The sequence below is a fragment of the Carlito syrichta genome, unplaced genomic scaffold, assembly GCF_000164805.1.
Source record: "Carlito syrichta isolate Samal-C Ts95f unplaced genomic scaffold, Tarsius_syrichta-2.0.1 Scaffold304713, whole genome shotgun sequence".
NCBI classification, from domain to species: Eukaryota; Metazoa; Chordata; class Mammalia; order Primates; family Tarsiidae; genus Carlito; species Carlito syrichta.
Genome location: NW_007248809.1, coordinates 100185 through 116067, shown reverse-complemented (window position 1 = coordinate 116067; position 15883 = coordinate 100185). Strand labels below are relative to the sequence as shown.

The 15883-nt window shown below is 47.5% G+C and overlaps 2 protein-coding genes across 3 annotated transcripts in view; one reads left to right on the top strand and one right to left on the bottom strand.

Annotated features, from left to right (window-relative positions):
* Positions 1-5215, top strand: part of LOC103263060 (neuferricin) — a 14230-nt gene extending 9015 nt beyond the window's left edge. The window contains exons 3-4 of the mRNA XM_008060734.1: positions 931-1117; positions 3512-5215. Coding sequence (XP_008058925.1) covers positions 931-1117; positions 3512-3728 — 404 coding nt within the window. The 3' untranslated portion in view covers positions 3729-5215. The remainder of the gene's footprint in view (positions 1-930; positions 1118-3511) is intronic.
* Positions 5216-10269: 5054 nt separating this feature from the next.
* ANKFY1 (ankyrin repeat and FYVE domain containing 1) overlaps positions 10270-15883 on the bottom strand; it is a 93594-nt gene continuing 87980 nt past the window's right edge. For both annotated transcript variants that reach the window (XM_021713753.1, XM_008060733.1), the window contains exons 24-25: positions 15326-15416; positions 10270-14360 (exon numbers count right to left, since the gene is read on the bottom strand). In XM_021713753.1, the coding sequence (XP_021569428.1) occupies positions 14228-14360; positions 15326-15416 (224 nt within the window). In that variant the 3' untranslated portion in view covers positions 10270-14227. The remainder of the gene's footprint in view (positions 14361-15325; positions 15417-15883) is intronic.

Below are 15883 nucleotides of genomic sequence, written 5' to 3'. Positions count from 1 at the left end.
GGGAGCGGCCACTGCACTCCAGTCTGGGCGACAGAGTGAGACTCCAACTCAAAAAAAAAATAAAAAAAAAATTAAAAAAATAAAAAAAAAAATAAAAAATTCTGGCAGGCATTTTAGAGCCAGGCATGGTGGCTCATGCCTGTAGTCCCAGCTGCTTGGGAGACTAAGGCAGGAAGATCACTTGAACCCAGAAACTTGAGGCTGTAATAAGGGGCAACACAGTAAGGCCCCTTTCTACCAAAAAAAAAAAATCTAAGAGGCATTTTAAAGGAAAACTGTTTCCACTCACTTCTGTCTCTGATACTGAGCCAGAAGAGAGCTATGGGAAGAAAAGCATGGGCTTGGAGCCAGAGTAACTCACTAGCCTCATAAACTTCACCAAGTCACGTAACCTTCCAGTATCCTAAAAATACGAGAACAATGATTTCTCTCCGTAGGTTTGTTAAGAGAGTTCTAAAAATATTGGTAAAATGCTAGTCTAGTGTCTAGCATTGAGTAACTGTTTCATAAATGACTTATATATAACAATAATTTGATGTTGGGAAAAATTGAGCCACAAAAATGTTAGCCCATAAACTATTCATTCATCAAACATTAACTGAATACCTACTGTGTGCATCAAGCACTGTGGAGCATCACAAAATGAACCACAGGTGGCTTCACTTAGGGGACTGCTGTCTGGGAGTGAGAAGGATTCAGTTGCTTCTGTACTAATTGACTCTACAGCTAGAACAGGGATGCCTTCACCTGGGGTCTTGCAAGGTGCTGGGAGAGGTTACGAGGAGGCACCAGACAGAAGTCCCTCTGATCAGTACATGAGTACCAGCAGGCTACTGAAGTCAGAAACCCTGGGAACGTGAGCTTTACCACAACTGCTTAAGAAGCGAAGCATCTATTCACACCTCACCCCTACTGTTACTGTCACCACAGGAAGGGTGATAGGAAGGTTCTACGGAGAGGATGGGCTGCCCACCCCAGAACTGGCCCAGGTAGAAGCCATGATCACCCAAGGCTTGGAGGCAAATAAACGGGAACTGAAAGAGAAGCAGAAGTTTCCACCGTGCAATGCTGAGTGGAGCTCAACCAGGGGCAGCCGGTTCTGGTGTTCCCAAAAGAGGTAAACAGGCTTCCCTTCTCCTTCCTGCCTCTGTACCACGTCAGACATGCAAGACAATCTCTCCACATTATTCGGGGAGTCTAGGGAGTAAAGGGGAATTGTTAACCCAGGGGAGCTTTTTCAGAAATACTCATGATAATGATTCTCAACTTTGGCTGCGTATTAGATCTTCTGGGGAATTTTAAAAATCACTGATGGTGGAACTTCACTCTGGTCAACTGAATGAGAATATCAGGGTTGAGACTTGGACTTGGGACCTGGGCATCTTTTTATTTCTTTTTCTTCTTTTTTTGGGGGCATCTTTTTATTTTTATTTTCCCCAAATTCCCCCAGAGACTCTGCTGAAGAAACCTTAGTCTGGGAGTGAGAAGATACAAGTACAATTTCTTACTTGCTTGTCCTGTCCAGCCTTGGTTTCCTGTTTGTCAGCACAAATCATTCCTGCCTACAGGAGAGAGAGATGAGGAGGTGGGAGGGTACATGCAGTGATACCCTGAGGTGCTGTCTTAAAAACATTGCAAGGTGGGCGTGGTAGCTTTCTCCTGTAGTCCTAGCTAACTAGGCTGAGACAGGTGGGTTGCTTGAGCCCAGGAATTGAAGTCCAGTCCAGCCTGGGCAACATAGCAAGACCCTATCTCTGAAGGAAACACACACACACACACACACACACACACACACACATACACACACACACACACACACACTCCAGCAGAGCAGTCTAGAAATTCCTGTAAGAATAAAGTGAGGTAAGCTGGAGAAAAAGTTTTTTTTCCTGCTTTAGTCATCAGGCCAGTCTGGACTCAGACTTCAAACTGAATCCCTCAGATCTCCTCTAGCTCTGGTAAGGGGAAAAAGGAAGCCAGAATCTGTACAGACCTTCTGGGAACTCTCCGCTGTCCCTAATGGGAGAAGGGCCATGTCTCTAAGTGCTAAGCTGTGCACACTCACCCTCTTCAACTCCACCTCATTGCTCTCCTGGATTCATTGTGTAGATGAAAGCAAAACAGTCAACATCACCAGCTTTCTCCAGGTCCACCACTGGATCTATCATACATTTCCTCCACCTTAATGCAGGGGAGCAGGGGTGAAGGTACCAGGAAGAAACACCCCTTCTTTCCTGGCCACAGTTTTGAAGAGACACAGCTTCCCAGTTTCATCATGTCTCAAGAAAGAGGGAGCTGTAAACCCAGCTAGGACATGGGTGGTCTTTCCGGGGCACAGCCTGAATGTAGGTGGCCTCAGAGAACACTCTCCATAGGAGGGTACTGGGAGGACTGTGTGCATCCAGATGCCTGACTTTGTTCCCTTGAAGAGCCTGCCTCCCCTCCCTCCCCCATCTTCTCCTTCTGTCTGATGAACACCTTCTTCCTTTCAGGACTAAGTTGTTCAGTCACTCTCTTCCCCCACAAAACCCTTCCAGACCCACCCTCAATGAATTTAAGGGCCCCATCCCTGTGCCTCAGTCTAATTTGTTGTTTTCTACTCACCATTAGACTGGGAGGAATGAGCTCTGAAGGCAGGGACCAGGTGTGATGAGGCAAGAGATGAGAGATGTGCCCTGGTGGCCTTATTCCTAGTAAGCCAGAAGTGGGATGGTTTCTAACTGGTGGGCAGTTTCTCTGACAAATGATCCTGGTCCCAGGCACTGGAGCCTATATGAAGCATTAATTCCAAGAAGCTTATTTTCCTTTTGTAAGGCCTGTGAGTCTGAGAGCCTAAACTCAGTACTCTAAGACAAGCTATCCTCTGCCCAGGTCAGGAGGTTGCTCAGGCTATATTGGGCCAGAGCTGAATCCTCCATCTTTGAAGCCCAGTGACATCAAGGACTGGACCTGTGCAGGGAAAAGGACAGCTTGCAATTACCCCTTTGCCAAGGGCTTCCCAAGAAGGCTGACCAGTTGGCCAAGACCCAATGGACCCCAAATGGGTTTTTGCCTAAATTGGTTACCCCCACCCAAGTGCCCCAGACCCTAAGATCAAGGCACTGCCCTGTATTGGAATGTAGCAGAGAAGGGAGAAAGAATCAGACCCAGATACTGCTTTGGAGACGCTCAGGCCAGTGAGCTTTCAGAGCTGTTGCTACCAGTGCAGGGAAGTGGTACTGTCTCCTCAGAAAGGACAGGGTGGGGGCTGGGAAGCATGCTGAAGGGAACCATGGACTCTGTCTTTGGCCTAGAGAAACTGGTATTGGTGCCTAGGTGGAAGTTGGAGGAAGTTATGAGAGAATGTGAAGGCTCAGGGGCTGAACACTGCAGACTGCTGCCTTGAGAAAATGCCAAGATAGGAAGTGGAGTGGCTTTTACTCTTCAGAAGGTCTGACTCACTACTTCCTCCTCTCCCTTCCTGGACTCATGCATTCACACTTTACAAACTCTTCTTTCCTTCTATCCTCAGTGGAGGTGTGAGCAGAGACTGGATTGGCGTCCCCAGGAAGCTGTATAAGCCAGGTGCCAAGGAGCCCCACTGCGTGTGTGTGAGAACAACTGGCCCCCCCAGTGACCAGACATCGGACAACCCTACACACAGAAATCGTGGGGACTTGGATCACCCACACTTGGGGGAATACACAGGCTGCCCACCTCTAGCCATCACCTGCTCCTTCCCACTCTGAGCTGGAGCTGTGTGTGTTGATAGCACCCAGCCCTGCCTAGAACTCAATAGGCCTTAGACACTTGTGTACCCTAAGATGGCACCTGGCATGAAACAGGAGGGTCTGGAAAAACACTGGCTGCGCAGGTGTAACTCGTCCCCCTCGTCATGGGCTCACCGTTCTGGTGACTGAGGGGAGGTTCAGCAACCAGCCTAGTCCTGGTCAGCCCATTTTTACCAGTTTTCCTAGATCCACATGCAACCTTCGGAGCCCTCAGATATTAGTGGGCACAAATGTAGCCAACTCAAAAGTCCCTGAGCTCCAAGGCTTTACTCCCATGGACTTCCAGGCTGCCTGCATCTGCTGCCAACCTGAGTCCTGCCTATCACTCCAACCCTGTTAGGGCATCTGGAGCACTGGCAAAAAGGGACTGCATCATTCTCTACTGCTGAGCAGAAACAAGCAAATGCATTTTCCACATAACTCTGTCTTGGATTCCCTTCTACAAGTAGAGGCCTTCTTGTAAGTAAGGCCTCTACCCTAAGGCAGACCTGAATTTCCAACCAAGAGCCCACTGAGTTGATTACAGCTGGGCCAATACGGTAAGAGATGATAATAGGATAGGCTAATTCTGGAAATGGAAAAGCTCTTGCTTTTATGGATGCAGCAAATCCAGATGTTTCTGAATGAGACAAAAATGTAAAGTAAAGACATTTTCTCTCATTTGAAGACAAAATCAGGCGTGGGTATTTTCAAAAAGAGAAGTCTACATTTTGAACAAAAGGTGGTTTCGCAGCTCTAACAAGGTAACTGATTAGCATCACGTCAAAGTTTGGGCAAGGAGGCAAACTTAAGATGGCTGGGCTTGCAACTTGTCCAGTTTGTATGTCCAAGGTCATCAAGAATCTCCTACAGTGGCAAATGTTATACCCGTTAGTTCTTGACTTGACTTGTGAAGTAGATGGGAACAGGAGTGTTCTACTTCACAGACAAGGAAGTGAAGACTGGCGCCCTTCTAGAGCCATGGCCTCGCCTCATCCGAGCCTTCACCTCAGCTTCTTCTCCCACTCTCCTCAACTCTCGTTCTAGATATCCCGTCCTTCCTCCTTTCTCTCTCTCCTTTTTCTCCTCCATCAGATTTCACTCAATAGCTGTCCAGTTTCACTGGTAGAAAATGGAGGCTGCATCCCTTCACCGGCTGACTCGTGTCTCACTGCCCTCGTGGCCACAGTGTGGTGCTCACCTGGGCTGTGACTCGTGGCTCCTTTCGCCACCCCAGGCTCTTCCTCAGTTCCTGTCTCTAACCTCTCCCTGCCTCCTGGCTCTTCCTCCTAAGTACTCATTAAACAGCTTGCCCCTCGGTTTTCCATAGCTACCATATCTACAGGCTAGCACAGCCAAGCTTTTTGAAGAAACAGCTATGTTCACTAGTTTTGCTTTTCAGCCCCCATTCTCTGTGCAGCATCCAGCTGCCTTCTTTACTCAACAGCAGGACTGTACTGGCCCATCTCAACGTCACACTCAATTCTTCTCTACTTTTTTCTCCATCGCACCTGACACTTGACCATGGGGCTCTCCCTTGGCTTTGTCCTGCTTCCCTTTTCTCCCTCTGGACTTTCCTTCTCAGTTGCCTTGAAAGCCTAGTCACCTTCACCGATCCCCTTCCCCTAGCTCTTCTCACTCCAAATGTAGCTGCCACTTAGACCACCAAACCTGTATTCTGCAGCTTTCCAGAAGCTCCACTGGCATTCATCTTCCCGTCCTGTGCTTCTTCTAGTTCTCCAAGTGAATGGCACCCCCATTATAACCATCAGGCCAAGTAAGAATCCTATGTAATTCTAGCTACTTGGAAGGCTAAGGCAGAAGGATCGCCTAAGCCCAGCAGGTGGAGGCTCTGGCAGCTGTGAGCATGCCACTGCACTCCAGCCTGGGTGACAGAGTGAGACTCCAACTCAAAAAAAAAAAAAAAAAAAGAATCCCAGCAATCACCCACAGTTCCCTCTTCCCCTCCCAAACAGTCTGCAAGACCTGGAAGTTCTCCCTCCTCAGTTCTCTCCTTTATGTTCCCTCTTATTTGTTCCCAGTACTCCTCCTCTGGATTTAGGTTGTCATTTCTCACTTGAATTACAGCAGGAACTTAACTACACTCTCTTCCTCCAGTCCATCCTCCACACTGAGCCATCTTTCTTTTAATTTTTTTTATTTTTTGATTCATTGTAGAGATGAGGTCTCACCAAGTTGCCCAGGTGGGTGTCGAACCTGTGGGCTCAGGAAATCCACTCACCTCAGCCTCCCAAAGCACGGGGTTACAGGCTGAGCCACCGAGCCCGGCTCATCTTTCTTTTTTTTTTGAGTTGGAGTCTCACTGTGTTGCCCAGAATTGAGTGCAATGGCACACTGATGGCCACCACCACCTCAACCTTCTGGGCTCAGGCAATCCTTCTGCCTCAACCTTCCAAGTAGCTGGAACTACAGGTGTGCACCACCATGCCTGGCTAATTTTTTTTATTTATTGTAGAGATGAAGTTTCACCAAGTTGCCCAGGCTAGTCTCAAACCCTCAGGCTTAGGCAATCCTCTCACCTCGGCCTTTGAACCACTGTGCCTGGCTGAGTCATCTTTCTTGATGATCAGGCCATTCCTCATTTAAGCTTCTCCACGTAGCTCCCCACGTCTCTAAGGAGCAAGTGCCAGCTTTTTGGCTCCTTGGCCCAGGAGGCCTTCTCTGGCCCACGTCTTCGTCTCTGGACCTTTCCCGTCACCTCCCTTGTGCACCCTCCTCTCCAGCCTTTCTCTCACTGCCTTCGCTGCACACAAGCTACTGCTTCTGCCTGGAATGACACCTTCCTCCACTCAGCAAGTCCACCTCTGTGTCTTCAATACTGAGTTCAATCAGGGCCCTCTTGGGGGCCTTCACTAACCACTGTCCCAGCAGGTGCACTTTCCTGAGGTTTCCTTGGCACTGTGCTTGCTCATTTCTAAAAGAATGTATGCCACAGTGGGTTTTAACCATGAATTTCCCATCAGCCTCTTGCACTGGACCTCAGAGTCTGAGGAAAGAGACACCAAGGGCTCTTCAGCTTTGTACGTCCATTTCCACAGTGCAGAGTTAGCTCTTATTTTGTAGATAATGCAACTCATAGAACTTAAGGTCACAGAGCATGGAGTTGAATCTAGAACTCGAGATTCTTGACTTCTGAGTCAGTGCTATTTTCACTTTTCCATATTTGTCTCTGCCCTCGCTGGAGCAGGACCAGGAGCAGGAGTAAGAATAGACAGAAGGGAGGAGAGCTGAAATCAGGATCTTGGTCCAAGTTCCAGACAGCCCTTGAGCTCACTGCCTGAGGCTTCTCTGTTAACTGGAAACTTATTACTGCCACTGCTTTGGCTCTTCTTTAGTCTTTCAGCAAATTCTTGCCAACTGCCTACTATGTGCCAGGCACCGTGTTGGGGTTGGGGGATGGTTGGAGGCAAGCTTCTGGCCTCAAGGGGCTTACAGCAGGGTGGAGTAAAGCCCTAGTTAGAGCACTCGAAGGCCACTCTTGGGGTAGGAATGCAGTAAGTGTGAAGGCCAGACCCAGAGATGTTCAGACCCTCCCCCAAACCAAACTGAATGAAAAAGGAGCAAAACGGGGCAATTCACTGCAGCCAGGTGTGGGCTGGGCCATATCCAGAGGGTGCCTGATCTCTGACTGATCTAAGACCCCTGAACTGTGCTCTAGGACAGACTTGGCTGGCCTCAGGAGTCTGCTCAGTTCCTTGCTTACTGAGAGTCCATTTCCTCTTTGATACTGACCACTTGCCTTTGTTAAAGAGCTTGCTTCATGCCAGGGTAAAGGATTCAGCATAGGTTGTCACTGGGCACAGTGGCTCACGCCTGTAATCCTGCACTTTAAGAGGCCGAGGTGAAAGGATTGCCTAAGCCCAGGGGTTTGAGACCAGCCTAGGCAACTTGGCGAGACCTCATCTTTACAATAAATAAAAAAATTAGCAAGGCGTGATTACGTGCGCCTGTAGCTCCAGCTACTTGGAAAACCTAGGCGGAAGGATCATCTGAGCCCAGCAGGTCAAGGCTGTGATAGCCATGAGTGTGCCTCTGTACTCCAGCCTGGGCGACAGTGAGATTCCTACTCAAAAACAAAAAAAATAATAGGTGATCATTTTCACAGTCTGAAGGGCTCAACGGTGAGAACCTGGTAAATGCCTCTGTTTTCTCTCCAGTAAAAGTAGCCCTGAGCAAAACTGGAGGAGGAGGGCAGCCCTTCCTGATGGAAGCCACAGGAAGTTCAGCTCAGGTTGAGCATGCAGGTAAACTTGCTGGCAGAGGGAAATGGAGAACACTAGCATGTGCTGGGCAATTGCTGGGCCAGGCCCTGTGTAGAGAGCTTTGTTCTCACATTTAATCCTGATGCTAGCCTTGAGAAGTTCCCATCTTATAGCCCAGAAAGGGGTTAGAGGTATCCCCCAACTTCTCTAATAATTATGGCAGTCATCATTTGACACCTACGTCTGATCTCCCTGCCATACCAATGAGCTGTGTTAAGGCCAAGGCTGGGTGGCTGCCCTCCAGCATCTTGAAGGAATTCTCAACATCTGCTTTCGAGTTTTCTCTACACACAGAACTAAGAGTGAAGTCTGGGATGTTGTGGTCACAGCTCTGCCACTGCACAATGAAGGGAGCCTCAGCAGACCATGTCCCATCCCTTGCTTGCCTTGCTCTAGGCAAAGCTGTGCTCTGAAAGCTGACCCCAGGGGAGGTCAGGACGGTGCCTGCACAGAAATCTGCAGGTAATCCTTGGAGGATGATGACCCTGGGCTGAACTTCACCCTGAGAGCACGTCCTACTGCCAGAGCCCCCAGATACCTTCAAGTGGGCAGCAAACACTGCTGCCATCAGCCCTCACCAGAGGGGCCATGGTATGCACACACCAGAATCCAAGTATTTGGATGAAAGGAAGGACCTATTTATGATGATTACTGATCACCTTCCTCCAGGCAACCCTGTAAGAAGGACCATGATCACTTCTATTGTATAGATAGGGAAACAAAGGCAGAGAAATTATAAAAATTGCCTAGTACTATCAGCTAGTCAATGAAAAAAGCAGAACCAAAACCCAGGGTTTTTCCCTGACTGGCAAAAATGTGTGGAAGTTGGCCGAGTGCAGTGGCTCTTGCCTATAATCCTAACACTTTGGGTGGCCAAAGTGAAAGGACTGCCTGAGTCCGCGTGTTTGAGACCAGCCTGGGCAATTTGGTGAGACCTCATCTCTATAATAAATAAAAAAATTTAGGCTGAGGTGAGTGGATTGCTTGAGCCTGCGAATTCGAGACCCGCTTGGGCAACTTGGTAAGATCTCATTTCTACAATAAATCAAAAAATTAGCCGGGTGTGGTAGCACGTGCCTGTATTTCCAGCTACTTGGAAGGCTGAGGCGGAAGGATCGCCAGAGCCCAGCAGGTCGAGGCTGCAGTGGCTGGGAGCGGGCACTGCACTCCAGTCTGGGCGATGGAGTGAGACTCCAACTCAAAAAAACAAAAAACAAAACAATAAATCAAAAAATTAGCCGGGTGTGGTAGCGCACGCCTGTATAGTTCCAGCTACTTGGAAGGTTGAGGCGGAAGGATCGCCCAAGCCCAGCAGGTCGAGGCTGCGGTGGCTGGGAGCAGTCACTGCACTCCAGTCTGAGTGACAGAGTGAGACTCCAACTCAAAAAAAAGAAAAAAAAAATTGCCAGGCATGGTGGTGTGTGCGCCTGTGGTTCCAGCTATTGGAAGGCTGAGGCGGAAGGATCGCCTGAGCCCAGCAGGTTGAGGCTGCGGTGGCCAGTAGCGTGCCACTGCCCACCAGCCTGGGTGACAGATTAAGATTCCAACTCAAAAAAAAAAAAAAAAAAGAGCATGGCAATGGATAAGCACCTGGTTACTGTTTGTGTGACACCTATCATGACCAGTGACAGTGGTTTGTGCTGTTCACCTCAGGCTATTAGGATTACTTGGGATTATTATGTGGAAGCATTTAGTGCATATTCACTATGAGAGAAAAACCACCAGAGAATGACACAGTTGGTCTGACCTAAGGGTAAGCAAAGTGGAAGACAGGCAAAGAAAGGGAATATAGTACTTAAAGGAAATGTGAGGGCCAGGTGAGTTGCTCCACTTGTATGATTTGTACAGGGGCTCTCTGGATCACTAGATTTTAACCTGCAAACCCTGGAACCTGCCTTAGTGGTCTCGGAAGCCCACAGTGCCAGCCCACCCCTCAGCTCTCGGCCAGCAGAAGACTCCCCATGCATGGATGCTCTTGAGTTGCTCCCAAATAATGGAGACAGAGAGGGAATTTCTGGTGTCCTTTGGAGAATGTCAGCGGGGTCAGGCGATGAGACGGTGTAGCAGTGAGCACACTCGCTGCCATATAGTGAAGTCAGCCAAGAGCGCACAGTTCATTCAGGAAGTTACTCACTATATCTAAAATAACTTTTTGACTGCTGTCAACAGTATGTTTCTGAAAAATGCTGGAATTTAAGTTTTCCTAGAGGGTAGCTGTTAAAGAAAGTATTCACATATCAGGAGTTTTTTTGTTTTTAATGCTTATTGGTACTTCTGCATTAGAAGTAACTACAAATGTCTTATTAAAGTTCCCACTTTAAATGCACAATTTTACCTCATTTTATTATAAGGAATTGTTACAGAAAATGCAAATATCAGTATTTGAAAAATACATTCCATTACACAGACTCCAAAGAAATAATGCTGAGAAGCGCCATGGTCCTATATGATACCGTCACCCCAAACTGAGCACCACCCGAATGGTTTGGAAGCCAAGGTGACCGACCCGAGTGTGTGCCTGCAGTTTCTGCCCAGCTCCTGCCCTTTCCCTGGGATCACACAGGGGGCCACATAGCCAGTTCCGACATTTGCCAAGAAGGGCAAGTCATCAAGTTGAGCAGTGTCAACTCAACACTCCCTAGCTGCAGAAAGCCAATGTTGTCAGGTGAATCAGGTCAATATATTATTTATGCCACACAAAAAAGGAACTGTACAGGTAATGATCTTCCAAAGAAAGTCTTTAAGGCATCTATAACTTCTGGGAATTTAAGTGTTTAGTTTACATCTTGTCAGACAGTCGTCTCCTCACTAAATTACTTCCACAAAGTGAGAAGATGGCTTCCACATCCCTTTGGCAAGTTGTTTCCCCTTGGCTTTCTCCTCTCCCAGGCTGGAAGCAGGGAGCTCTGGCTTCAGGTAGTTCTTCTGGGGCTTGTCCTGAGGGAAGCAAGTGTCTGTCATGGAAGCATTATATTTACTTGCTCATGCTACTGCCACCTGGGAAGTTAGTTTGCCCTTCAGGTCTAGGCATTACATGGTTCAGAAGTGTTTTTTCTCTGGATAAAGGAAACCGAGATGGAGGTCGAGGCTCTACCCTGTCCCAAGACTTCCCTCTACTCCATGCCTGTGGACAAGATGAGCACAGTCATGGTTCAATACAACAGGCATGGGGCATGAACTGGGAAGAGCGGCAAAGCCACAGGCACACAGAGCTCCGCAAGGGGACCCATTCAGGGGGAAGAGTGAGGACGCTGAACGGGGTGGTCGGAAATGACTCAGGGATCTGAGGTAGAGAACTACAGGTCACGTGGACCCTGCTCCTTAGAGAGAGCGTGGCAGGTGAACTGAGCAATCTAAGCAGCCTCGACTAAGGTGGCAACAGGTTGACAAGTGCACAGGCCCCAACTCCAAATGGAACACGTGTTCCAATACATCCTTCAATGAGACACCACTGAAAAAATAACTGAAAGTTAACAAGTCCTAAGTGTAGGCACTTAAGTTGGCGGGAAATCTCTGTGTTGCAGGATCACAGCAAATTAGTTTAAGCCATTCAATGTATATATAGCACATGGTTTGTACCTTTATCTTAAAAACAAAAAAAGGTTAAGAGTACACTGTATAATAAATCTGGTGATGAGCAAGAGGCAGTTAAAAAGTTAATTCAGCGTATCAATGTCGACTGATGCAGCAACTTATATTTCAGTAAAGTTTATTCTTCCTGCTCTACCCATTCACAATTGGCAACGTTCTGAATGAATAAAATTGTTTTTGCTACTAGTACTTAAGCTACTGATTCAAATTTAATAAGAACAGCTAGGCAGTTTTGCACTCAAGCCTTGACAGCATGGAGAGCACAAAAGGGTCAGCGCGTGCCTAGATCCAGCCAGGGCAGTGTATGTTGGAGTCCCACTGGAACAGCTCCCACTCAAGGAACCTGCTGAGGGCTGCCCAGTGAGCATCAACAAGGCCAGAGAGGTTTCCGAAGACTGTGGACAGGTGCTTTTTCTATATTCACATGAATGCACCTTGAAGCCAATGGAGAACTCAAAAAGTATGTTCCCCCAATCCATGGCTGGTCAGTACCATTGCTTTCCTTCAGTGGGAGAAACAGAAGCAACATATTTTAAACATGATCTTAAGATCTGAAGTGCAATTACAGGCAAGACTGTTATTGAAATTGTTATGGCAGGGCAAGGGCAGAACAACTGGCCTCATCCCAATGAATTCCCATCCTCCCCTCTCCACTGTTCACATCAAAAGAACAACTGTCTAGGTACTGACCACCAAATTCTTATCAACCATGATTGATTATCTTACTGTCCTAATAAAAGAACCAAGCTAGCTAATGAAGCCTTGCTTCCTTGTGGCCCTTTTCAGGCAATAGAACATGGAAATTGACCACATGCCTCACATGGTCAAATGTTAGCCAAGTTTTTCTATTAAAATTCTATATGAAGTATGCCACAGGGGGACAGGGGAATTCTTCTAATTAATTTTTTTCTTTTAAACATTGTACACAAGCTCATATTAACACAGAAAGTATATATAATAAATCACAGAAATATTTTTTAAAAAGTAGCACTCTGGTTTATCAGCTCATTTTACACACATATTTAGGCAACAGAATGTATAAGTCTACAGCAACATAGAGGACATACCACTATCCAAAAAAGAAATAAACAAAAAAACAGGCTGCTGCAAAAAAAAAAAAAACTTAGTCCCTTTTACACAGATATTCATACTTCATTAACACAAAAAAAGTGTAGTGGTTATTAAATATCTGAAAAAATCAGTATGTATGATTGAGACGGTTAATCTTTGAGTACAACTGTATAACACATATTGTTCATCTCAGAGTTGTTTGTTTTTATTAAAGCAGTGGTGGAAGTTTCTTTTTAAATGTGCTTTTTTAAAAAAACTGGCCAAACCTTAAAAAAAAAGTCAATTTAAACCTCAGGGCTCATGTATACACAGCAACTAAGGCCTAACAAGTCCTGGGCAGCCTCGTTCAGCACAAAAGCCAGAGCCTTCCAAAACGAGGATGCACACACTTGGCCAGGGCCTTCACTGTTAGCCCTGAGTGGGGCGGGGCAAGCTACACAGAACTGGGACCAACAGCACTCACAGCTTACCTAGGGAGGGTTTCAGCAAGCACCTGTGTCCAGGAGAAAGACCTGCCAGCCTGAGGCTGGAGCTGCCCCTGGGTAGAAACCTGTTGATTCCCTTCTCATCACCTGGCCTGTATGATTCTCTTACTCTAAAAGACACCCTCTAGGAGTGTTTCCTTTAAGATGAGCATGAGCTGAGGTCCAGTCAAAGCTAATCACTAGAATCACTGATGCAAGGATGCGTGAGGGTATTTTTGAATATGGATTTTTAAATTGGAATCACCAATAATGCAGCTATATAAAAAGTGCAGCACAATAAAAGTGCATTTCCTCCACCACTCTCCAGTGGCAGAGTGACTGAGGACTCCACAGACAGGACGCAGCAAGACGAGAGAATGAGATGGCTGCTAGGAGGTATCAAGCTGGCAAACTGCACTCCTGACACCTCAGTAGCATGAACACTGGTAAAGCTTTCAGTTGTTAAGGCCACGATTTTTCAGCTCTCATCTTTAAACCCTGTTTAGAAAGATTTCACCTTTTTAAAAGGGGTAGCTCACTAAAAGTACAGCTTAGCTTTAAAAAAAAAAAAGACTTCAGGGCAAGAGGATCCTACTATCTTTATGAAAACACTGTACATAAAAGTCCACAGCCACTTACCCTAGAGTAAAGCCAGCTCTCACGAAGCAGCCAGCTTCCTACTCTGTAAGGCTCTGCCTCGTACATCAGCCCAGGCAGGAAGACTTCATGAATGCTCTGAGATGGACACTAAGCTACTGGAAGGAAAAATGGTTTTCAAAGTATCCTTGTATGTTGCTAGCAAAATGAGGTCTAGTTCCTAATCACATTTACCACTTAGGCTAAATGGCCGGGTCCAGTTAGTGAGACATCTAGTGAAATCAATCACAGTCTGACACACACTGACAATCATACGGAATCATTTGAAATGGGATCTATCACACCATGGTCCTTAGGTGTTCCAGTCTATTGCCGCAGGAAGACGACCGCCAGCTCCTGCTCTGGGTGGGGGCCAGCTGATAAGCAGAGCAGCTGCTGGGGAGGTGGGATATGGCCTGGACCCTCCTGGGAGCTAAGAGACCCCACCCAGAGTCAGTACATCAAAGCAAATGTTGCAAACGCGCACAGGCTTGTTCAGATCAAACTTTATAATAGGAATCTCCTTGGTTGAACATTTATGGCAAAGAAGACGTCCGCAGTGACGACTGTGGAAGCAAAGAAAGGAAGTGTGAGAGGGGTTCTAACAGCAGACACTTCCCAGCACATGAGGACAACCACGACATGGTCTTCGGCAGACAGGCCAGCCACAACTGGCGTTTTGTGGTCAACTCTGCCACCTGCCAGCCAAGTTATAATTCATGTAGAATTTTTAACCCATGAAAACAAAACTCTAGCCAGTAATGAAGTTAAAGCGATACTGAAGAAGGCTTTTTTAAAAGAGCAAGGAAGCTCAGCACTAGCAAAAGAATGACTTGTTTTAACGGGAATGCCTTCGTTCTTGGCAGAGCAGCCCATACTCAGGCACACGATGAGGGGAGTCACTCGGCTCAGCTGTGCCACAAGCAGGGCACTCAGGGACGATGACACAAGGCCAGCAGGCTGCCTGGGGCCCGTGTGCCCTCAGCTTCCAGCAGGAAGGTGATGGTTTGCATGTTCCCTGCCTTCCCTATATCTCTATTTCTCAGCTGGACCCTTGGATGCCATCTCAGTCCTGCCATCTCATCATTCCATCTGGTCAAGTTTTGCCCAGGTGAGTGCAGGGCCTTGGCAAGTTCCCAGCTTATCATAGAAAAAGGTGGAAACGGCCGGGCTAGGTGGCTCAGTCTGTAATCCCAGCACTTTGGGAGGCCGAGGTGAGTGGATTGCCTGAGCCCGCGGGTTCGAGACCCGCCTTGGCAACTTGGTGAGACCTCATCTCTACAATAAATCAAAAAATCAGCCGGGCGTGGTAGCGCATGCCTGTAATTCCGGCTACTCGGAAGGCTGAGGTGGAAGGATTGCCGGAGCCCAGCAGGTCAAGGCTGTGGTGGCCAGGAGTGGCCACTGCACTCCAGTCTGGGTGACAGAGTGAGACTCCAACTCAAAAAAAAAAGAAAAAGAAAAAGGTGGAAGCAATGACTTCAACAGAAGTGCTCCCGCTCCTCTGGCAGTGATGATGGTGGGGTCTTACCAGTGATGCTTGCGAGTGGTGACTCCAAATTTGGCAGTGCACTCGTAACAGTTGGAGCCATCACACCACGGAGGCTCCTTGGACAGCATATCTGTAACACACAGGAAAAGACTAGCTCTGTCGAACAGTGACTGTGCCAGGCAAGACTCAGAACTTACAGAAAGCAGGCAAACAGATCAGTAATAAAGCAACTCGTTGCAGCATGACATGAGGGATGAAGGAGCAACATCTAGCTGGCTGGGGGAAAGCTTCACAGAGGAGACTATGGAGGGTCAGCATCTGCCAGGCAGACTGGGGAAGAAGGAAGTGGTAGTGAACATGGTGAACCAGCACAGTGTCTGTGGGGCAACACATGCAGGCAGGGGTGGCTGGGGTGTAAGATTCAGTCGGGGAGGGAGACCACGCAGCTAGAAAAGCTGGAGGCAGCCAAATGGTCAGGGGAACATGGATGATGGGTACAAGATGAGAAAATGAAGAGGCAGAATCTCAAAGACTCAGTGATTAAACAGAAGTGCAGTATGTGAGAGGAGCCAGGGAGCTGGCAGAGACAAAGGTGCT